This window comes from Pteropus medius, unplaced genomic scaffold (genome assembly GCF_902729225.1).
Source record: "Pteropus medius unplaced genomic scaffold, Ma_sr-lr_union100, whole genome shotgun sequence".
NCBI classification, from domain to species: domain Eukaryota; kingdom Metazoa; phylum Chordata; class Mammalia; order Chiroptera; family Pteropodidae; genus Pteropus; species Pteropus medius.
In genome coordinates, this window is record NW_024342475.1 from 1,787,028 (window position 1) to 1,810,156 (window position 23,129).

The 23,129-nt window shown below is 50.3% G+C and overlaps 1 protein-coding gene and 1 non-coding gene across 6 annotated transcripts in view; one reads left to right on the forward strand and one right to left on the reverse strand.

The window, feature by feature from the left end:
- The window catches only part of CCDC61 (coiled-coil domain containing 61), a 21,658-nt gene extending 4,303 nt beyond the window's left edge, over positions 1-17,355 (forward strand). For 3 of the 5 annotated variants that reach the window (XM_039866254.1, XM_039866256.1, XM_039866253.1), the window contains exons 2-14: positions 2,881-3,039; positions 3,289-3,371; positions 6,359-6,516; positions 7,572-7,733; positions 14,208-14,418; positions 14,511-14,593; positions 15,256-15,425; positions 15,524-15,599; positions 15,825-15,979; positions 16,086-16,164; positions 16,336-16,393; positions 16,767-16,918; positions 17,057-17,355. In XM_039866254.1, coding sequence (XP_039722188.1) covers positions 2,892-3,039; positions 3,289-3,371; positions 6,359-6,516; positions 7,572-7,733; positions 14,208-14,418; positions 14,511-14,593; positions 15,256-15,425; positions 15,524-15,599; positions 15,825-15,979; positions 16,086-16,164; positions 16,336-16,393; positions 16,767-16,918; positions 17,057-17,333 — 1,812 coding nt within the window. In that variant the 5' untranslated portion in view covers positions 2,881-2,891 and the 3' untranslated portion in view covers positions 17,334-17,355. Of the gene's footprint in view, positions 1-2,731; positions 2,787-2,880; positions 3,040-3,288; positions 3,372-6,358; positions 6,517-7,571; positions 7,734-14,207; positions 14,419-14,510; positions 14,594-15,255; positions 15,426-15,523; positions 15,600-15,824; positions 15,980-16,085; positions 16,165-16,335; positions 16,394-16,766; positions 16,919-17,056 lie in introns of all 5 variants that reach the window. The other 2 variants (XM_039866255.1, XM_039866258.1) reach the window with 2 other exon arrangements.
- On the reverse strand, positions 4,533-4,651 carry LOC120605365 (5S ribosomal RNA). Its single transcript, XR_005653618.1, has one exon. It is a non-coding gene; the product is annotated as a 5S ribosomal RNA (ribosomal RNA).
- Positions 17,356-23,129: the final 5,774 nt, after the last annotated feature.

Consider the following 23,129-nt stretch of genomic DNA (forward strand, 5'->3'; position numbering starts at 1 on the left):
GGGGGGAGCAAAATTTAGGTAGAATATGGGGAGAACCCCAGGAGAACATGGGGCTAGTATAGGGAGAAGGGGAGTGTGCCTTCCTCCTCACTCCCTCCCCCACCCCAATCTGAGAGAGCGAAATAGAAATAAGAGATTTGGGGAGGAGAGGGCTGGTTTCAGAACTAGTAGAAGGAGGCGGGCCTGGAATTTGGAGGGAGAGAGGTTCTGCAGAGGGAAGCGGAAGGGAAGCCCAGAATCTCAGGGAAGAGATTCCTCTAGGGAATGAGTGAGTGAGTGGTGGGGAGCTGGGATCTGGAAGGGACGGTCGAGCTGGCAGGGGTGTGGGATTTATTCCGTCAGCAATTGTTGAACACTTACCACATGCCTAGAAGAGAGGATGGGGGAGCGAGGCGGGAGGAGCCTGCGGACTTTGTGGAGGTGAGGCAGGCAGGTGTGTGTCAGGGGAGGGTTGAATTCGGAGAGAGTATTCAGGGGCTTAATATCTGGGCACTGAGATGGAAGCTAATGACATCAGGGCAGTTGGATGCGTTATGGCTCTGTTATCTAGGGAAGGGCTGCTACCTTCGGCGTGAGAATGGGGGTGCTTATGTCGGGGAGTGAGGAAGGAGGACAGGGTCGGGTTGGCATCGGGGATGGGGTGGCGGGCCGCCTTCCTCCTCTGTCTCCTCCTGGGAGTTGGGTACCACGACTCGGCAGTGACTAGGGCTGTGAAGCTCCGCGGCTCTTCAGGTGTTCTGCCCGCTGCTGCCTCCAACGCCTTGGTAACCAGGGCGGCGTGGCCGCTGATTGGCTCGCGGAGTCTGAGGGCGGGTCGGTGGGCGGGGTCTAGGGCACCCGTTGGGGCAGGTACAGCGCTGCCTGGCGCCGGCGTTGGGGGCCAGGGGTGAGGGATATGTTGAAAGCTGGAGCTGTACGGACCTCCGAATCTCCAGAGAATGACAGCACAATTGCGAGAGTGCTAGTTTTCTGGGGAAAGAGGGCTCCAGATTTCATCAGCCCCTCCAAAGCACCAGAGACCCCTCCCCCAACTAAAGTCAAGAGCTTGAGTCTAGAGACAGGCACCTGTCAGGACGTGTAGGGGCTCGGGCAGTTGTTCTTGGGGCTGGAGAAAGGGGATCTTGTCAATGGACCTGGGGGTGATATTCTGGGAGCCCCTGAACCCTCCCAGGACAGATGAATAAGCCCATTAAGGTTATGGGCTTATTCATCTGTCCTGGGAGGGTTCAGAGATCTCATTACACTCTCAAAGGCTCAAGGACTCTAAAAAGGTTAAAAATCGCTGTCTTAGAGTTTCAGGGTTCATCTTTTTCTGCCTCAATTTTCCAACATCAGACTTCAGGAAGGACTTCCTGGGGAGAGCGTGAGGACTAAAGGAGGCGGTGGGGAGAGAAGGAGACCAGGCATTAGGATGGTCACCAATCTAGGTTACGGGCAGCCCTGGGTGGCTCTGTCTTTGGAGCAGCTGTGCCACTCTGCACAGGGCCGTTTTTCCTTGTTGAGCCTCAATGACCCGATCTGTACACTGGGGAGGGAAGCGGCTTTCCTTGTCTCTATAGTCCCTTTCAAGCTCAGAAACAATAAAGCAATAATAACAATAATAATGGCGAGGATGCCGGTCTGTATTGAGTTCTTGCTGTGTGTCAGACATGGCTCAGTTTCCCCAAGGATTTAGCATGATTAACTTATTTAATCCTTACACCAGTCCAGGGAGACGGGCCCTCTTATCTTCCTGTGGACTTACAAAGGCCTGCGTGAACATCATCGGTCCCATGTCACCTCTGCTCTCGGCACTCACCCCCTCCCTCCCTCACACTGCCCCCCTTACTGTTCTTAGAACAAACTAGGAACAACTCACCTTGGGGCCTTTGCCTGGCTGTCCCGTCTGCCTGGACACTTCCCTAGGTGTTCACTTGTCTCCTCCTCTCCCTCCAGGCCTCTGCTGGCCACCCCCACCCCCAGCGTCCCCTGTCCTCACTGCTCGACATTTTTATGTCTCTGGATTGTTGCCACCCTCTTGAGGGCACAGCCATAATCTGGTCTCATCAGATCCCCAGCACCCGGAGCAGCTTTATAGATAAGGAATGTGCTTTATAGATAAGGAGTCTGGCCATAAGAGAGATTAGGCGACTTGCCCACGTCTGTACACAGCTGAACCTGGACGTGAACCCAGGTAGCCCGGGGCTCCCATTCCAAACCAGCTGAGGCGGGAGGCCTGACCCTCTTCCAGCTCCTGGTAGAACTAACATCGAGAAGGAGCTCTGTTGGCTGAGAACAACAGACTAATTAATAAAATCAGTGATTAATTCAGCGTGAATGATTTAAGTGTGTCCTGGATAGTTTGTGGCACTGGCTCTTCTCCCAATGTGGACCTCGTTCCCTAGGGAGCTACGTGGCCGGCTCCTCACAGAGGCGTGCCCCGACCCCTTCTTTAAAATCTCTGCCCCACCTGACCTCAATACTCTGTCCTCCTTTCCAGCTGGATTTTTCTCTGCAAATGTTTGCTGAATGAATGAATAATTCTAAATATATAATGAGTATAAGGATTAATAAATGAATGATTAATAGTATCAATCGTGATTCTTTTGTCAGAAGTCATATATACCACTAGCCAGCATGTATTGGGCTTCGTAACGTGCAGGACAATTTTACACGCTTTTATGTGGATTGCTCAGTTTCACCCTCATGACAAGTCTGCGAGGTTGGTGCTCTTCTTGTACCCATTTTCCAGGTGAGGAAACGCAGGCACAGAGAGAGGAAGTCTCTTTCCTAAGGTGCCACAGCTGGTAAGTGGTGGAACCAGGACGTGAATTTTGGCTTTCTAGCTACTGAACCTGAACTCTCAGCCCCTCTGGGTCTCTGTCTCGTCCCTTTCTCCAGTGACACTGGCCATGGACCAGCCAGCTGGCCTGCAGGTGGACTACGTCTTCCGAGGTGTGGAGCATGCTGTGCGGGTGCTGGTGTCTGGGCAGGTGCTAGAGCTGGAGGTGGAGGACCGGATGACAGCTGACCAGTGGAGGGGCGAGTTCGATGCCAGCTGTGAGTGTGCCTACCTGGTGTGGGCTCGCCTGTCCTCCCCGGAATCAGCTTCTTCTAGAAGATGAGGCCAACCGCATCCTGCCCACTGGCCTCTTCTACCTGACCGGAAGCTCTGAAGTGGGGAGGGGGTGTAGGACTCATCCCTCAGGCCAGAGGCCCTGGAGTCAGGGAAAGGTAGAAGGCTCGGGTGCCTTGCCCTTGGGTGGGACAGATGGTCAGGCCTCAGGAAGGACTTTTCTCCCCACCTAGTCATCGAAGATTTGACTCACAAGACGGGGAACTTCAAACAGTTCAACATCTTCTGTAACATGCTGGAGTCAGCCCTCACGCAGGTAGGGACCGGGTGGGGTGGGGGGAGGTTTCTGTCCCCCGGATTCCTTGGGGGTAGCTGGCCATCCAACGTCTGCAAGACCCTTTGCTTTCTCTTTCATTGAGGGGGCGGGGCTCTCTTTTTCTTCTTTCCCAAATGTAAATGGCTTCTTCTGATTCTGAGAGTTATTCTCATGTATTAAAGTCAAGTCACAGAGAAATAAATGTAAAGAAGAAAGGAAAAGTCACTCCACTCCTAATAATCATTCCTGGCAATGTTTTGGTGGAAATCACTCCGGTCATTTCTCCATTCTCTATGCACGTGGGAAGCTGCGTGTGCACATTTGCAGACCTATAATTATGTGTAGTTGCTGTATTTCCCAAGGTATCCTTCAACCTGTTTTTAAAAGATTCAACAATATTTCATAAGAATTTAGTTATGTCAGTGAATATAGCCAATCATTTATTGCATTTCCTTAGCATCGTCAGTGTGCCAGGCACTATTGTCAACACGGCAGTGAACAAAAGAGACAAAATCTCTGTCTTCACGTGGGTGACATTCTAGTGGGAGAGAAAGACAATTTAAAAGGATATCATGTCAGGTGGTTACAAGTATCGACAGGAAAAGAAAAACCCGATTGGAACTCAGAGTGACAGGGATGTTATTTAGATGCCATGATTGCATTATTTCTCTGATGACAGATAGAACATGCGCTCGTGTCATTGTGGCAGTAGTCATATGTGACTTGGAAACTGAGTCCCTAAGCATCCCCTTTCTGTGTCCCACCCGACTGTTAGCATTGAGAATCTATAGGCATAAAAGCATAAGAGCCAAGAGCACGCACTCTGAATTCAGACTCATCACTGCCACGAGCTGGGAGCCAGGGCCAGTGACTTCCCCTCCGTGCCTTAGTGTCCCTCTCTGTAATGTGTGGGTGATAGCAGTCTGCATTTTGTAGTGTTGTGAAGATTAAACGAGTTATGTGTTAAAAGCTTAGAGTGATGCCTGGCTCATAATACATGCTGTACAGGTATTGTCTGTTAATTTTATTATTGTTGTTGTGGTTGTTGTCATCAACCTTTGAGTTTGTCATCCTCGTTAGCAATTGCTTTGTATTGCGTTGTACCCACGCCTCGTTACTTCTGTAACCCAGTGGTTCTCAAACTTTTTTTTTTTTTTTTTACGTCTACAGCACCTGGTCTTCCTAGGTGGTCTCCCATCCAAGTACTACCCAGGCCCGACCCTGCTTAGCTTCCGAGATCAGACGGGATCGGGCACGTTCAGGGTGGCATGGCCGTAGACTCGAAATTTTTGATCTCAAAATCCCTTTCTTCTCTGAAAAATTATTGAGGACACCAAAGAGCTTTATCTACGTAGGATTTATCTATCAATATTTGTTCGCCATATTAGAAATTCAGAGAAATTTAAAGATATCTATGAATTCATTTAAAAATAACAGTAATAAACCTGTTACATGTTAATCTCAGTAACATTTTTATGAAAAATATATTTTCTAAAACAAATTAGGAAGAAACGTAGTGTTGTTTTTACATTTTTGCCAATCTCTTTAATGTCCGGCATCATGGAAAACTGCTAGATTCTCAGATGTTCTCTTGCATTTAGTCTGTTCTATGTTTTGGTTGAAGTATATGCAGAAAAATCTGTCTCACGTAGTTATGTAGTAGGAAAGGAAGCCCTTTCATAACTTCTTCAGATAACCGTGCATATCTTTCTTTGCTAACACACAAGAAATTGGACAGGTGATAGTTCTTTAAAGGTTGGTGGCGGTGTAGAATCTAAAGCCATATCGGTGAACGTCGTGTACTGTTACGCTAAAATCTACTGCTGCATCTCGCACGTTGCCTGCATCTTTTACCCAGTTTGTAACGTCACCTGTGAGCTGTACTGACCTTCCAAATGTCGACGCATTTCATTATACAACATCAGGAAGTCACATTTGTTAACATCCTCACAGACCTCACCAGGACGGTCTTTTAATATTGAGAGGCTGTCAGGCACACGGTGGCAGATCGTTTTCCAAAATCGCAATTTTCACTTGGGCGTTTGAATTTTATCATTGGCAACAAATACCGTTAGCTGTTTTTCTTGATGTGGCAGGCTCACTGTTCATTTTTGAGAAAATGCCTTCTAGGCACCCAAGTCTGAATAACCCTAGTTTTGTTTGGCAGTCATTCATTCAAGTAAAAGTAGCGTGCCATGAAAAAGTGGCAAGCTTAGCTTAAAACTCGATGGCATAAGTGCTTTTTCTGAGACAACAGTCGCGCTTTGGTGAGCAGCATGACAGGCGCTTCCTGTTTTGTCACAGAGTAGTACAAAGCTGTGTACGTAAGGGTTGAGGTTCTGTAAATTAACAATTTTTACGGTGTCATCAAGACTATTCCCAGGTTTCATTTCCTGTGTTTCGTCTGTCTGTCTGCCTGTCTGTCTATCATCTCTTTATTTACTTGTTTACTTCTCCCTCCTGGCCCACCACTGAGACTGCATGGCAGTGGAGAATACAATGACCGCTAGCACATTCGATGCCACCAGCTGAATTTCTGCTCATGGGCACCACCGTATTTATCCATTACTTTTGCACCATTGGTGCAAATGTCAATACAGCAAAAAAGGCAAATGACATCTTAATATTATTCTACAAATTGTTTTGACTTCTTGGACATTCTGAAAGGGTCTCAGGGACCCTGAGGGGTCTGCAGACAACACTTAGAGCCATAGTCTTAAGCCGTCCCCAGTGGTCGAGCATTTAGGTTCTTTTCAGTTTCTCCCTGATGACGTCCTCGTGCCAGCACCTTGGACAGGGCCATCTTGCTCATCAGCCTCAGTGTGGGTCCGGCCAGCTAGCCCAGAGACCGGCCGGGGTGTGGCCTGGGCTTTGTGGGGGCGTGGCTTGGGCTTTGTGGGGTGTGGTCTGGACTTGTGGGGGTGTGGCCTGGGCTTGGGGGTCGTGTGCTCTGGGTCTTGTCGCAGCTCCTCCCATCCTCACAACAGAGCAGCGAGTCGGTCACCCTTGACCTGCTGACCTACACAGATCTGGAGTCCCTGCGGAACCGCAAGATGGGGGGCCGCCCAGGCCCCTTGGCCTCGAGATCCGCCCAGCTCAACTCCAAGCGCTACCTGATCCTCATCTACTCTGTGGAGTTTGACAGGTGCGACAAGGGGCTGACTCTAGGCTGACACTGGCGGGCAGGTAGGAGAGGATGTGGTTAGACCTCAGGAGCCCCAGGTACCTAGGGCAAGGCAGGAACGTCGCTTCAGCCTTGCCTTTGGAATCTTCAGTGTTGAGGTTTGTATTGTTTAATACTGTGTATGGCGACAAGTGCCTTAAACAAGCAATAGTTTATTGCTTAACAAGGTGTCTAGGGAGGTGGTGGCAACTCAGTCATTTCATCAGAAACGTCGTCTCCTGTTTGTTTTTTTTCCCACCCTTAATGTGTTGGATTGTCACTTCATCCGTATCTCTTCCTGGTCAGAAATGGCTGCTGGACCTCCAGGCATTGTGTCTGCAGCAAAGCAAGAGGGAGCAGCACAGAGATGCGCTTGCTAATTGTACCTGTTGTTTTTATCAGGAAAACCAAAGTGTTCTCAGAAGACTCCCGACAGATTTTCTATAATATTCGGCCAGAAATGATCACTTGGCCTTTTCCATAATATTTGGCCAGAAGTAGTCACATGCAAGGAATGCTGGGCAAATGAATATCTGGCTGCCTAGTCTTTAGCGGGAGGCAGCAAGGGAGAAAGGCGTTGGGAATGGCTGTTGGGTAGCCGGGGACAGTGTCTGCTCCCTTTGTTAATAGCTCCCTGATTTTCTGGTGGGAAGTTATCATGTTACCAAGTGCTGTTCTATGAACAGCACCCAGTGGAGCAGTTAATCAAGATGCCCTACCTTTCGCCAACCAAGGGGGGACCCACGTTAGGCCATCTAGAATCTCCTACCACGGAATCTCAGGGTTGGGCGTGGCTGCAAGTCACATGACCGAGTGGTTCCACGATTGCTCTATAAGAGAGTCGTAGGGGTGGCTGACTGGCGCAAGGAGCAATGGGCGTGGGGGCAGGGAGGGGGCTGGAAGTCGCGTTTAGGACCTGAGCCCCTAGGAACGTGAGGTGTTTGGAACGGAGCGTTTTCATGCTCTCGGGCTCTCGGGGTCTGGTAGTGCCCTTGGGGGATCCTTGGCCTCTGAGATGCCACGGTTCTAATCCTCAGGATTCACTACCCGCTGCCCCTCCCGTACCAGGGCAAGCCGGACCCCGTGGTCCTCCAGGGCATCATTCGCTCGCTGAAGGAGGAGCTGGGCCGCCTTCGGGGGCTGGACCACCAGGACCCTCGGGACCCCCGGGACTCCGAGATCTGGCACCTGCGGGAGCAGTGAGTCTGGGAGAGGGGGCAATTGGGGTTGGGGGGCTCATCCCATCATGCATTGCGGGACCCGGTGATTCTTAGCACCGTTGGGAGGATGGCGGGCCTTCGTTCACCAGATATTCTGAGCCTCTCCTCTGCGCTCGCCTCGTGCTGGGTGGTGCTAGGGACAGAGTGGCGACCGAGACAATCCTGGCCCTGCCCTCCTGGGACTCCCAGTCCAGTGGGGGAGATGGATCTGTCTGTAGATAGTGAGGACTCAGAGTGGGCGGGGCGAGGGATCCCAGAAGCGGCCCTGACCCTCTCTGGTAAGAGGGGTGTCCCGGGCCAAGGGGGCAGCACGTGTGAAGACAGGATGGGCCGGAGTGCTCTACTCAGGGCCTCCTCTGTGCTGGCCCCTCCCCTACCCCTCCCGGAAGTGGCCCAACAAGGGGACAGCCAGCCAGTGTCACGTCAGCACTTGAATGTGTCGTTGCAGAGGGAGATGGGGTTAGTCGGGAAAGAGCCTGGGCTGCGAGAGCCTGGGCTGCGGGAGCCTGGGACAGCCGCCCGATGGGGTCCTGGGGTGGATCAGACGGAGGGGCGAGGACGTGTTCTGGGCAGAGGGGGCAGCACGTGCGAGGCCTCGTGTTAGGGTGGGGGCGTGGTGAGAACGAGGGCGCTGGAAGAAAGAAGCGAAGAAAGCAAAGGTTTTCGGCACGTTGAGTGCCCGCTGTGTGGGGGACTCAGTCTCCACCTGGAGGGATCCCCACTCACTGGGGAAGGCTAAGAATATTTTTACTAGTAGCAACAGCAGCAGTAATAGTAGTAGTAGTAGAAGTAGTAGTAGTAGAAGTAGTAGTAGTAGTAATAATGATAATAATAATAATAATACTAGGAGCTAACGTTTGTGAGCATTTAACTGTGTGTCAGGGACTCTGCTCAGTGCTTTATCATTAGTTTATTTGATCCTCACTGAGCAGGCATTGCTATCGTCCCCATTTTACAAAGGATGAAACAGAGGCACAGAGAGGTTAGAGAACTTGCCCTAGGTCACACAGTGAGTAATACGGCCGGTGTAGACCTTGAATCCAGGCAGACGGCGCCAAGCCCACTTTGGTTCCCTTAGCCGTTGTGCACGGTTGGCAGCTGCCAGCCCAGGACTGGCTGCTCAGTGCTGACAGGGAGGACCAGCCCTCTGCCCTGCCAGGACTTGGAGCTCACGCGGCTGGAGAAGCCTGTGGGTCTTCCTGGAGGAGCTGGGCATAGTTCTGGAAACAAGATAAGCTTTACTTTCAGTTCAGCCTCGGATCTGCCCTCGAGTCTGGTAGGTGTGTACGTGTGTGTGCGCATGTGCTTTCCAGGATGGCCACAAGGTGGCGCCCTCTGCCTTGAGATTCCCAGAGCCGGATAGTGGCTTCTTTTCCTCTTCCCAGTTTGAAGCTTGGGAGTTTGGGAAGACTCCAGGATTTATTCATTCATTCATCCAACCCTTAATGAGTTCCTACTGTGTGCCAGGCACGCTGCCCAGCACTAGTTAATATTTCCTGGGCCCTTACTCAGTGCCAGACATGGTCTAAGCACTCGTCCTAGAGTCCCACCACCTACGGATAAGGCATTATTGTCACACTTCACAGAGATGTGAAGTGAAACTGCCCGTGGTCACCCAGCTCGTCATTAGTGGAGCAGCGTTGGATGCAGGCAGCCTGGTGAGAGAGCCCAGGTTCCTACCCAGTGGCCAGACAGCTGGCCACGCTGTCCCGGTGGGGTGGGGATCCAGACAGAAAACATCGTCTCCCTGATGCGCGCCAGCTCGGCAGCTGGAAGGAAATGCACAGACAGCTGGGAGAGCAGAGAGCAGAGGGATGTGATCGGGCCTGGCCGGGGGCCCGCGGGCTTCTGTGCGAGGCAGTGTTTGAAGGACAAGCAGAGTCGTTCATGCCAGGAGGAGCGTTCCAGGAGGAAGGGCTGCCCTCGCAGAGAGGCTGGGCTGGAGCACCGAGGGACAGGGATGGGGGAGGACGGAGCATGGGGGACTTCGGCTGCAAGGGAAGCTCTTTGGAGAGCTTGGGGAGCCACAGATTTTTTTAAAAAAATGTTTTATTAGGAAAAATCCCAAGCACACACAGAAGTAGACAGTAGTATAATGCTCATGTGCTTGTTCCCAGCTTCAAATGTCATCAATTTTTTACCCATCTTGTTCGATCTTCACTCCCCGCTCTCTCCTGAGAAGCAAATCCCAGACATCGTTTCTCCTCCATAAATACTCCAAAATCTATCTTCAACGTACAGGGACATTTAAGATAAAAACAGAAGCACCGTTATCACATACGACAGAATTGCCAAAAATTCTATAGTGTGTGTATGTGTTGACACTTCTCTGATTATTTCACAGATCTCTTCTGTGAATTAATATCCGAACACAGCCACACATTGCAATTTGTTGATGTGTTTATTAAATCTCTTTTAATTTATTAAAGTACCCCCTTTTTGCATGCTGCTTAGTTGTGGAAGAAGCCAGGTCATTTGTCCTGCAGAGTTTTTCCCATGGTCCAGATTTTGTGGATTTTATCTTCGTGGTTAATGTATTCCTCTGTTTTCTATATTTCTGATGAAGTAGTTATTAAACGTACAGGCTAACCCGGTTCAGGTTTTTGGCAAGACACCTTGCTTCTGTCAGGAGGTGCTGAGGCCGATGACTTCGCATAGTGAGAACTGGATCCCTCTCATAAAGTTCTCATCAGCCCAGCACCTTTGGGTTGTTTCTGTTTGCATATCCCTCATTCCCCGTGAGGCGGAGCACTTTTTCTTACGTTTAATTGCCAGTTGGGTTTCCGCTTTTGTGAGTTGCCTGTTCACCTGTCATGTTTCTTTTCCTTCTGGTCACCCATTTCTTATTGATTTCTAGGAGTTCTTTACGTAGTCTGGAGATAAGCCCTGTATGAATTTTATGCATTTCAGAAACTCTCCTCCTTGCCTTCCCCGGGCCTTTTCACTCTCTTCATGTAAGTGACTTTTGATCCACAGAGGTTCTTCATTTTCACATAGACTCATTTATACATTTTTCCTTTAAAGTTAGTAATGTTTATGTCCTGTCTCAGAATCCTTTTGCCCCGGTGTCACGAAGACATTCTCCTGTATCATCATCTATAATTCTGACATTTACAATTCACCTGGGATTGATTTTTGATGAGGTGGAGGTCCTTTCATTGACTAGTCATTCATCCATCCCGGTGCTGTTTATTGAAAAGAGTGTCCTTATCCTACTGCTCAGCCATTGTCGCCTTTATCACGAATCGTATTTATCCATAGGTGAGGTTCTGTGCTCTGTAGTCCAGTGGTTTATTTGTCTCTCCTGGTGCCAGCACCATCCTGTTTTAATTACAGTAGCTTTATAATTAGTCCAACGTTGGGTAGAGCCAGTTCTCTCGCTTTTGTTTTTTCTTTTCAAGATTTTTTTTTTTGGTTATTCTTGGCAATTCGCATTTCCGTATAAACTTCAGAATTGATAGGTTTTTCAGTACAAACACATACAACCTGTTGGAATTTTTATTGGTATCGTGTTGAATCTATAGAACAATTTAGGGAGAGCTGAAATCTTTATAAATACTGTAGTGAGTGTTCCAGTCTGTAGACAGAGTTAGTCTTTACATTTATTTAGGTCTTATTTAATATCTCAGTAATGTTGTTCCATTAACCCTTTTTGTTAGATTTTTTTTTTCATCTTTGGGTACTTGTGTTAATGGTTTCTTTACTTTAAATATCGATCATATTGATTTGAGTGTAATTGATATTTGTATATTGATTTTGTATCTAGCAACTTCAGTTAGCTTTCTTAGTATTTCTAATAATTTATCTGTAGATTCTTTCTGATTTTCAGTGTTTATCATCATCTACAAATGACCATTCTGTTCATTCCTTCTCAATCCTTATCTTTCATTTCTTTTTATTGCCTTATCGCACTGGCTAGGACCTCCAGTACGACGACATTGAGAAGAAGTAGAGATAGGTGGCATTCTTGTCTTCCTCTTGATGACAAGGGTAAATTCAAAGTTTTGCCAAAAATGTAGGTATCTGTATGTTTTTAAGATCCCTAATTGATTTTAATTTTCAGGCAGGGTGAGAACAACTGAGTTAATATATAGTTTTGGTAATTATTGATGATCGGTGGCTAGATAGATTTTTCATTAGGAGTTGGTAAAGGGTAATGAGCTAATTCCATAATTCTGCTTTCGTTAGCTGGATTTCTTCGATAAGGAAAGCATTCTCGTATTAACTGTTTGGTTTCCCTGAGGTAACATTTCCCGTGGAAAAGGCATGATTAATGCTTGTTTTTTCCCCTTTATTTACCTTTTGTCAGAATAATGAGTTGGTTTCCTTACATCCTCCATGAAGATCAATGAGTTTCGTTCAGTTTTTACTATTATTATCTACTCACCAATGTAAATTTGGTTGATGGTATGTTGGTTTCCTATGGCTGCCGTGACAAATTACAAACTTTGTGGTTTAAAACAACAGAAACTAATTTTCTTCCCATTCTAGAGGCCAGAAGTCTGAAATCGCTTTCACTGGGCCGAGATCAAGGTGTGGACTGGGCAGTTCTCCCCGCTGGGGCTCTAGGGGTGAATCCGTCTCTTGACTCTTCCAGCTTCTGGTGGCTGCCACCAATCTTTGGCTTGTGACCACTTCACTTCAGCCTTTGCCTCTGTAGTCACATTGCCTTCTCTTCTGTGTCTAATCTCCCTCAGCCTCTCTTCTATGGGATACCCGAGATTATACTTAGGGCCCGCTTTGATAATCTCTTTATTTCAAAGTCCTTGATTTAATCAGATCTATAAACTTTTTTTTTCCCCATATAAGGTAACATTTACAGATTAGAACATGGGTGGATGTCTTTTGGGTGGCTAATATTCAGCCCACCACAGATGGCTTCCTTGTTTTGTGGCATGTCAAGATGTCTTGGACTTTCCAGCCCCAGAGCTGGTAGAAGTAATTTTTCCCAGGAGCATTGGTTCTTTTTAGTAGGAAATTGTATTTAGAGACCACACTCTGGTCCTAAGGGGTGTTCATGGCCATTGGGTTGACATTACTATTAAGCATTTTTAGGTGGAAAGAACCAGAAAGTAGACATATTTTTAGACAGAGAAAAATGATGTCTGTGCTTATTAACCTCTTTCATTTGTATGTCTTTTCTCATGCTGAAAAATTTTAATTTCTAGTAATAGTGACATAATTCATAATTATTTATTTGCTTTATCCTAATACCAATGTAATTACTAATAATGAGAGTACTGAATGAATTTAAGATTTCTTTGCAGTTCTTTTTGCCCTTAGGATATATCCTACTTGCTAAAATTGAAAAAAAAATTTTTTTGGTCACTTGACATAATTCTCCAGTATGCCACCAACTTCAATATACAGTTGGAGTGGTTTGAGTCACTTTTAAACATTTTAGCAATTGCTTCTGTTAAAATTTGTGTAGAATATTTTTTTCTTTTATTATTATTATTATTGTTGTTGTTGTTTGGGCGAGGTTGACCTCACAGATCGCAAGGATCTTGTCAGCTTACAATCCCTTACTTTTTATTTTTTACGCCTGCAGCACCTGGTCTTCCTAGGTGGTCTCCCATCCAAGTACTAATCAGGCCCGACCCTGCTTAGCTTCCAAGTTCAGACAGCATAGGGCTTGTTCAGTGTGTAGAATATTTTCACGGTTCCAAAGTCAACATTAAAAATGAGGGTACATTCAGAGGGGCCCAGCTTGTATACCGGTGGCCAATTCTGTCCTTCCATCTTTCATAGGTAACTTACTTTTTAAATTTTTTGATTTAGCCTTATATATTTTTGAAATATGAACATATGCAATTTGTAATTCCCTTTTTTTTCTTTCACATAAGGACACACACTAAACATTGTTCTGCATTGTTTTTAAACTCATATCTGGTTGTCACTTGGTGACAGGACATAGAGATCTTTCTTGTTCCTTTTTACAGTCGTGTGGGACTCAAGTGAGTGGATGCGCCATAGAAATTCAACCAGTTCTCCGTTGATGTACATTTTGGTTATTTCCACTCTTTCGCTATTACAAATAGTGCTGTCACGAAGAGCCTTGTGTGTGCATCTTTTTCTTAAGGAAGCGTTCTGAACTCAGTAGCGTGACCTGATCGGATTTGCATTTTAGACACTCCTGTGAACAGGAGGCAGTGTGACCTGGCTGGGAGGCCAGGGGCAGGCTGGGGCCAGGACCAAGGTGAGGCTTTGAGGGTATGGAGAACAGATCAATGACATATTTTGGAAGCAGAACTCACACGGCTGTGTGCGCCCCGTGGGATGGATGACGATGATGTGGCCGTGGGGGCAGCCGGGAGCGGTAGGTCCGCCCATGGTGGGGGAGGTGAAATGGTCCGTAGGGACCCCCAACGAGGAGTGGGGATGATGGGGGTGCCCTCACACGTGCCCTCCCCCCCCCGCCCAGCCCTCGCTGTCTTCTCTCTCTCCGCCCAGGGTGTCGCGCCTGGCGTCGGAGAAGCATGAGCTGGAGGCGCAGCTGGGCCGGTCGCGCGAGGAGGCGCTGGCGGGGCGGGAGGCGCGCCAGGAGGCCGAGGCGCTGCGCGGGCTGGTGCGCGGCCTGGAGCTGGAGCTGCGGCAGGAGCGCGGCCTCGCGCCCCGCGGGGCCCCCCGCCGCAGCCTGGACTGCCGCCGCCTGGCAAAGGAGGTGAGGGACGCGGCGGCGGGGGCGGGGGTGGGGCGCGGACCCCGGGCCCCGGCCTCAGCCGCGTCCTCGGCACCCCTGTCGCGTCTCGGCAGCTGGAGGAGGTGAAGGCGTCGGAACGGAGCCTGCGCGCGCGGCTGAAGACCCTGAACAGCGAGCTTGCCTCGTACAAAAGGGGGTGAGAGGCGCGGCCTGGGGTGGGCGGGGCCTCAGCTGCGGACTCCGCCTGCAGGTGGGCTGGGGCAGGCTGGGCAGGGCCTACAGGGGAGCGGGCGGGGTCTGAGTGACAGGACGGGGCCTGTGCAGGATGGAGGTGGGCGAGCAAGAGGGTCCAGCAGGAGAGGAGGTAACAGGATCTGGTAAACAGGAGGCCTCATCGTGGGCAGTGCAGGGCGTGGGGTTCAGGGAGAGGAGAGTGGGGCTTGAGGCTGCTGCATCAGGAGGTGGGGCCTGGATGTGGGGACCCGGGGAGAGGGGCGGGGCCTGAGGGTCTGGTGGAGCGAAAGGGCGTAGGGCTGCTGATGGAGATCTGGATGATGTGCGCTGATTTTGTACTGAGGCGGGTGGTGGAAAATCGGGGAGTTTCAGGGAGCTTTGGGAGACCTTGGAAAAAGCCCCCAGTGAAGGGGGTGTAGGGAAGTGACATACGTATTTTGGGGAGAGTTTTGTGGGACTCTGAGAGAGGCGGAGAGTCTGTATGAATCTAGTGCGAGGCTGTGGATGACTAGAAATCGTGGGAGGAGGGACGCGAAGGTTCGGAGCTGGTGCAGGCCGGGAAGGAGCTTGGGACAGGACTTGTCCTGGCCGGTGGGAAACTGACAGCGGGTCCTGTGCCCCCAGGAGACGGACTCCGCCAGTGGTTCCGCCCCCGGCCCGGGAGGACCGGGCTGCATCGTCTCGGGAGCGCTCCACGTCGCGTGGCCGCGGCGCTACCCGCTCCTCGTCCCGGGAGAGCGGCCGTGGGGCTCGGGGTCGAGGCCGTCCCGCCCGCCCCTCGCCCTCCCCCACAGGTCGGTGCCGCCCCAGCCCCGTGAGTGGGAGGAGGCCGAACGGACGAGAATGATGGGGGCGAGATTCTGTGACCCCAGCCTCTTGTTCCCCGCCCCAGGTGGTCGCGTCCCGCGTTTCGACCCCACAGCCTTTGTGAAAGCCAAGGAGAAGAAGCAGAGAGAGATCAAGATGAAGTTAGCGCCCGTCCCTCCTCACCGGCCCCTACCCCTGCCCCTTGACCTGGCTGTCTGACCGGCCTTCACCCATCCTTGTCTCCTACCTGTCTCCATTATCTGTCCCCTGCTTCCTCTCTCCCTTCCACCTCGGGCGTGTCACCGGCCCTGGCTGCGACCCATAGGGAAGCGGCTCCCCCACATCCGTGGGGCGCACAGGCAGGTGTCTCCTTTCCCGCTCCCCAGACAGCAGCAGCAGCAGCAGCAGCAGCAGCGGAACCGATTTGGCAGCGGAGGAAGCGGGGACGGCCCGTCCATCTCCTGGGCTCGCCAGACTCGGCCCCCTGCTGCCGTGACCTGCCGAGGGGACGCCAACCGCTCCCGACGCCGCAGCTCCTCCGGTAATGCGGCTGGAGACGGCGGGAGCGCGCGGGGCGCACGGGTCGGCACCAGGGCTCCGCGGTGCCGGTGCGTGCGGGAGGCTCACGGGGCTCCTCGTTTCTCCAGTGGACAGTTTCCGCAGCCGCTGCTCGTCCGCCAGCTCCTGCAGCGAGTTCGAGGATGTCTCCGAATCCCTCCCCAGAGGGTAAAACTTGGGCTGGGGGAGAGAACCGCCTCCAGAAGGTGTCGGGGGAGAGGGAAACGGTCTTTTGTAGGGCAACTGAGTGATGGAACCTTTAAACCCCGGAGGAGGGTGAGGTGGAAGGTACCAAAGACACCTCCCATCGTCCCTCAATGCTCCGCCCTCTCCTCTCAGCGTCCACCGCCATCGGAGGAAGCCTCCTAGCCCCACGAGCTGGAGTGGGTCCAATACGGTGAGTGTCTTTCCTCAGGCCTCGAAGGAGGAAGGGGCAGCATGAAACACCAGAAGCCGCTGTCCGCATCTTCCTTCTGGGGGTCGGGGTGCAGAGTATTCTGAGACCATTGGATTGGAAGGGAGCGTGGGGGTGGGGTGGGGGCAGAGGACGCTGGTTAAGAGAACCTGCTCCGGCTACAAATTGCCGGTTTTAAAACCAGGCTCCTCTTCCCACCACCTGTGCCACTCCAAGGTCGTTACTCAGCCTCTTAGTACCTTAGTTTATGAGTTAAATGTGGACGGTACTAATGATATTCACCTCAGAGGGTTTAGGTGTAAATACAAAGTCATTTTATGTAATTGTCAGCCCTTATTTTTTCTGAGGTTCTCAGGTTCAGAAGTTGCAGTGGGATTTGGGGAGCAGGAATAGAGGGAGGGTGCCTGACCCCTTTCGTGCCTCCCCAGCTGCAGAAGTTCACCACCATGGAACGCGGCCGCTCTCAGAGATACCTGGCCAGTTCTGGGGGCTGGGGACCCATCAAAGGTGAGCCTGGGACTCCACATCTCCCCCTCGCCTGCCCCGGAGTCCGCTGGGGTGGTACTGAGGGCAGCAAATAGGCCCCGGAGCTCCGAGTAGCTTCAGGCCCCTCACAGCCCTCCACGCCCATGCCCGCTCTCACAGAATACAGCTCCGACCACCAGGCGGCCGACATGGCCGAAATAGACGCCCGTCTGAAGGCCTTGCAGGAATACATGAACCGACTGGACACGCGGTCATGACCTTGGAGAGGGAGCACTGTCCCTCCGTCCCCTACCCACCTTTGGATTTGGGTGGGGGCGGGGCTGGCATGCTTCCAGCCCCGCCCCTCCTGGTGCTCCTGGGGTCTCAGGTGTGTGAGGCCTCGGCCCCTCCCGCTCCCCCAGGCATTGCGTGCTGGGAGGGTCTGTGTATTTTGTAAATAAACATATTTGCCCTTGGAATCCCTCAGGTGATGACTGAAGAGTGGAGGGGGAGGATGTGAGAATTGGGGGGGACTGTAGGCTGGCACCCGTGTGCATTTTAAGTGGCATGCTCCAGGTGATTGGGGGACAGGTTGGGGTTCAGGCTTAAGAAAAACTCCCATACTCTAAAGCAGTGTGAGGGGGGAACTGTGGGGTAGTAGTGAGGAGCCTGTCCCCAGAGGGATCCGAGTAGAGATTCTGCACAGGAAGTCTCTGGCTATATGGTGGAGAGGGGTGTCTCACAGCATGGTTCGCTGCCTAGGAGGACCCCGAAGCTGCTGTCGGTGACATCTGGGCTGGCTTGGTGCCGATTCCTGCGGCGTTCCGACCTGAGACCTCTGGGTTCTGAGCTGTGACATTGCTTCTGAGCTGGGATGTCTGGGGTCTTGGTTTAAAGTCAAGGCCTCTGGGTTCTGAGCACCAGCTGGAACAGCGCTGAGAGGCGGGGGTACAGCCGGGGTCTCAGTGGGAGGAAGGTTTGCGGCGGGCGGGACGCGGGAGCCCAGTCGGAGCTGACCTTTATTGGGGGGTATGGGTTTCTGACGGGGTGCAGATAGGGCCTCACACGCGGTGTCGTGGCCACGTCTGGATGACTTCAAACAGCCGATCTCCTGGCGAGAGCGTCTGCTGCATGTCCCGGTGTCCTTTGACCTCATCGTTGGGGTGCAGGACGCCTTTATCCACACCACCAGCCAGCATACTCTTGGCCGCCCTGATTGCCCGGGGTGGGGGTGTCCACTCTGGGTGGGGCTGAGGCAGGCGTTGAGTGAGGGCTTCCTCAGAGGTCAGGGGAAGTATGGGGCAGTAGTCCCAACTGTGTCCTCCCAGCTGGCCTGCCAGGGCCCAGATCCCGCTCTGCTGTTCTCTAGCACTGACTTAACTGCTCTGTGCCTCAGTTTCCTCATCTGTGAAAGGAGAGACTAGTGGTCCCTGCCACAGGGATATGGGATCATACGCTTTATATAAAGCCTGGTATGGCAAATGCCAGCTGTCATCATTGGCAATGCTATTACCAAGCACTGCTTGGTGCCATGGGCTGGCAGAGGACCTTTTCTATAGATGAAGTAATCCTCATCCGAACTGTGTGGTTGAAATGGTTATTACCCGAGCGGGGAAACGAAACTCGGAAAAGCAGAGTCATTTGCGCGAGGTCACAGAGCTTGTAGGTGGCAGTCTCCCAATGACCACACGGCGTTCTGTGCTGTCCCCGAGGCCCGTGTCAGCTCCCGATCCTGACTGGCTGGACAGTCCTTCACCCAGGTTGTTGCCCATGAAGGTGATGCCGATGGATTTGAGGTTCCAGCTTGTCCCTGAGTGGTCCCCCTTGCCGGTCCAGCCCCGGCCCTCATACACGAGCCCGTCTTCTCTGATCAGGAAGCTGTGGGGGTGGGGGGAGCGGGAGGGTGATGAGTGAGGGAGGGCCTCCCGGGAGAGGACCCCTCCCCCTCCTCCACGCACCCCTGCCTTTGTTCCCGTCACACGCAGTGTCCTCACACCCTCCGTGTCCCCTGTTCTCCCTCAACAACTGCAATGACAGTGGCCCCTGCCATTCCAAGCACAGCTCTATATCACCTCCTTCGTCCTCACAGCGACCCGTGAGTCACTCCTGCCCCCATCCTGTAGCTAGAGAATCAGAGAGGTGGAGTGTTTCCGAGATGCTTTGGAAGAAGAGTCGGAGACTGGAAATGTGTTATTTACGTGGATGAGGGAGAGGAGGAATGGCCATGCTAGCATCCCCCACCCGTCTCCATGGCCTTTTATTAAGTTTCCCTACAATGCTGGCTTTGTAATTTAGTGATAGTTACTATCAGGTTAGTAGATACGAGCTACAGCCAACTCCCAGATTCAGCCTCAAAGCCCCCACCCCGTTCTCAGCTATTTCTTCTCAAGTATCTTTTTCTTATCCTCTAAAGTATCCTTTTCTAGTCCCTAGAGCAAGAAGTCTCAGAAGTCAGGCGTGTGCGCCCTCCCTGCAAAGTGTCCTTGTGTGCAAGTCCACATCTGCTTCTGCTGTCCTTGTTGCTCCAAGCACCAGACATTCTGCTAGGAAAATTCTGACCCACAGGCATTTCTTACAACAGTGGAGACACTTGCCCACAGTCACACAGCCGGCCAGGGACAGACCCAGGATTTTCACCCAGATCCCCGGGACTCGCACCCACAGGATCTGATTCCTTGCTCTCTCCTGCCTCCCTGGAGGATTCGTTTCAAATTGAAAAAGCAGGAAGGAGTAGGGGCCTCAGGAAGGAGCCCCTGGGACTCTTGGAAAGAAGGGACCATATTGAAATGTGGCTCTGGAACTGCCTGTGTCCAAACTTTGGGGAGGCAGATGTGCTGTATTCCCGAAAAGATCTGGGGGCAACACAGCCTTTTGTTATAAAACCACTATATATATATATATATATATATATATATATATATATATATATACAGCAAGCATAACACAATAATAACACACACACACACACACACACACACACACATACATACACACACACATATACACATATATATATACATATATATGTGTATATGTGTGTGTGTGTGTATATATATATATACACACATATATATGTATGAGAGCGCTGGCATAACGCACTCTGTACACGCATATTCATGCATATATAAACATGGGCGTTCTGGCATAACAAACTCAGTTCACGTGAGCTAAAAGTGGAGACTTCTGAGAAATTTCTCACTTTTTGCAAGTGCACAGGCTTCCCAGCGTTCTGTGGAGAATGTTCAGTCATCTGTGGGTACTTGGGTACAGAGTTGAGAACCACTCGCTGACACATTGGGCTCCTTAGGTACAAACTCTGACTCATTCCTCACTTTTAGTCCTTGACCTCAGCTAGAATTTATACTTGCATGTGGTGTGAGGTAGGGGTCTATCTTTTTTCCGTATAAGTAGCCATTTGTCCCAGCTCCATTTATTAAATAGTTAGACCTGGTTTGAAATTTTAATTCCTCCACTTATTAGTCGGATGACCTTGGGCTGTTGAGTAACTCTTGACATGGTTGACCGCTTTCTTTTTGAAATACTTCCTTTGGCTTTTCTGTCATAGGACTGTCTCAGTTTTCCTTCTGCTGCTTCTGGCTGTTCTTTTCTTCTCCTTCTCAGACTCCTTTTCCCCTCCTTGATCGTTATACTTTTTCTGCCTGGTGATCTATCGAGGTAACGGCTTCGGTCACCACGGAAATGTACATGACTTCCAGATTTTAATGTCCAGCTTACAGCTCTCAGCTGAATTCTGGATCTGTATGTCCACCTGCCTGCTTGACATCTCCACTTGGATGTCCCACAGGCACTTCAAATGTAGGATTCCCCCAATGGCTTATGCTTTGCTCCCTCAAACTCAGCCCTCCTCCAGGAGTCCCTGTCTCAGGGAATGATATGCTCATCTTCCAGTTACGAAAGCCATACATCCGAGCACCATCCTTGATCAACCTGTCTTCTCTCCTCTCTCGTTTCCTTCACCCAAAACGATGCCCAGCACATAGCAGGTGCTCAATAAACACCAAATGATAAAATGAACAGCACTTCACCCCTCAGTCAAGTTCCTATTACCACCTGAATATCTTGGGAATTAGACTGCTGCTATTTGTCCTCTCTCCACAATGGTCCTGTCAGCTACCTCCTCAGTGACCTCTGGCCCACATTAGGCCAAAGCTCAAGTCCAATTAGGTCTTTCCTGAAGGTCACTCTCAAAACTGAGTCACATTTTTCTGTGGCTTCTCATGCTTCTTGGGATGAGTCCCAAGCTCCTCGCCAGGCTGCCTCGACCCCAGCCTCACCTCACTCACTTCCAAGACCCTCTTCATGAGTCCCCCAGGCAACCAGCCCTTCTTGCTGCCCTTGAAGATGCTTTGACGACTCTGCCCCCAAGGGGACTTCGTACACACTGAGTACAAGTTTTAAACAGTAGAACCTTAAAATCAGTATCTTCCTAGCTTTGCAATTACAAAACATTCAGCTAGCTTTTTGTAAATATTTGCACATCAGGTTCCTTAATGAGACGAAGAATGTAATCATTAGCCAGGTAGGGTGAAGTCTTGTTACAATTTTATCTATTTTGTATCTTGTGAGACTCAAGTCAACAGGCCCTTATGAGCATTTACTGAAACGTCAATGAATAATTCTATTGCCTTTAATCTTGGGACTGTATTACTCGTGTACCTTCTTGATAAGAAAGTAAATTCAATTTACTCCCCGTATGTCTTAGAACATTAACATTTTTAAGTATTTAACTCATCAACTACCTTTCTTTAATCTTGTTATAATGAATTCAGCCAGTATAACCCCCCCCACCCCAGATTCTCTTGCAGTTAACAAAAAACACTTGTTTGTTAACAAGGATAGAAGTCGAGTTAAATGGTGATTATAGCAAAGACAAGTTTAAAACACAGTGCAGAATTTTCATTTTCCCTTTGATCTTCCCAAGCCTGGAATGCTCAGCCCTCTTCCTTGCCCCATGCTCATCATCACTGTTCCTTTGGTGCCACCTCCTTAGAAGTGACAATTCCCCATATTTGCTTTACCCATCATTTCCTCTGCTTCGTTTTCATCACAGCTGTAGTATTAACGTACTGTGTCATTCTTTGATGAATTTCTGTCTCTCCTACTACACAGTAAAGGCCTAAAAGTAGGGTCATGGTATAATTTATTGTCCAAACCAAGACTCTTGAGGGTGAAAGGGGGAGTTATTAATTACGTTGGGTCAACAGGTGTACACGGAATGCCCCAAATTATCCAGGATGAGTAACTGCCCCATTTAAAGATAAAGAAGGGGCTATTATTTTTTCCCTCTTGCTCACGATGACTTCTCCAGTTCTTAGCACATAGTTGGTGACAAATACATGTGACCGTCACATGTTAAGCCACCCTCATTTTCTCCATCTGTGAAATGAACTTCACGACAGCCCCTCCCTCATAGGCTGTTGTAGGTATCAGGCTACCCCTCATAAGCCTGTTCCTAGACAAGAGTACAGATGGAGGCCTACATGTCCTATCGTTAAATATTTAAAAGTTAGAATCAAGTTAACAGATGCTAAACAAAATATGATTTACCCTCTTCCCAAAAACACCTTCAAAAAGACAAAGGAGAAAGATATGTATAAAGCAACAGGCCACCCCAAATCCACAAGCGATTTCAAAACGGATTTCCTTTTCTGCCACAAACCATGCTTCTCTCTGAGGAGTTGGACTGGGAGTTGGGGAGGGGGCGGACCTCTCTCACACTTGTTGAATCAGTCCCTCTTTCAGTAATCTGGAAAACTCACATGATAAATACCCATTTTTCATTCATCCGTGGGCGGAGGGCCTGCTCTGCTTTCACTCCTGTCCGCATTCTCGTCTGGGACTTCCTGCAGGTATCTCCTCCTCCACCCCACCCCACCCCCGCTAACTCAGGCGACGCTAACTCTGTTCACAAGGTGCTTCCATCTCACCATCCTGCAGGCAACGTTCTAGTGAGTTCCTCAGAGGAACCAGAGGCTGGACAACTCCACCGGAATTTAGAATTCCTGGATAGTTTGGCATTCTGCCCAGGAACATGGAGGCTTCTGGAGAGCAGGCTCTTAGCTCCTAACTCGCAGCCCACCCCACCATGGGACCTCCTGTGCACCCTACTTGCTTGCCCCAGCTCTGTCCACAGCCCCAGAGAGAGCAGCCTGCCCCCAGTTTAAAAGTACACACCTGACACCATTGCAGGGAAAAGGCTCATGCAAGTTCTAGAAAGAGTCTAGGGGCTGCC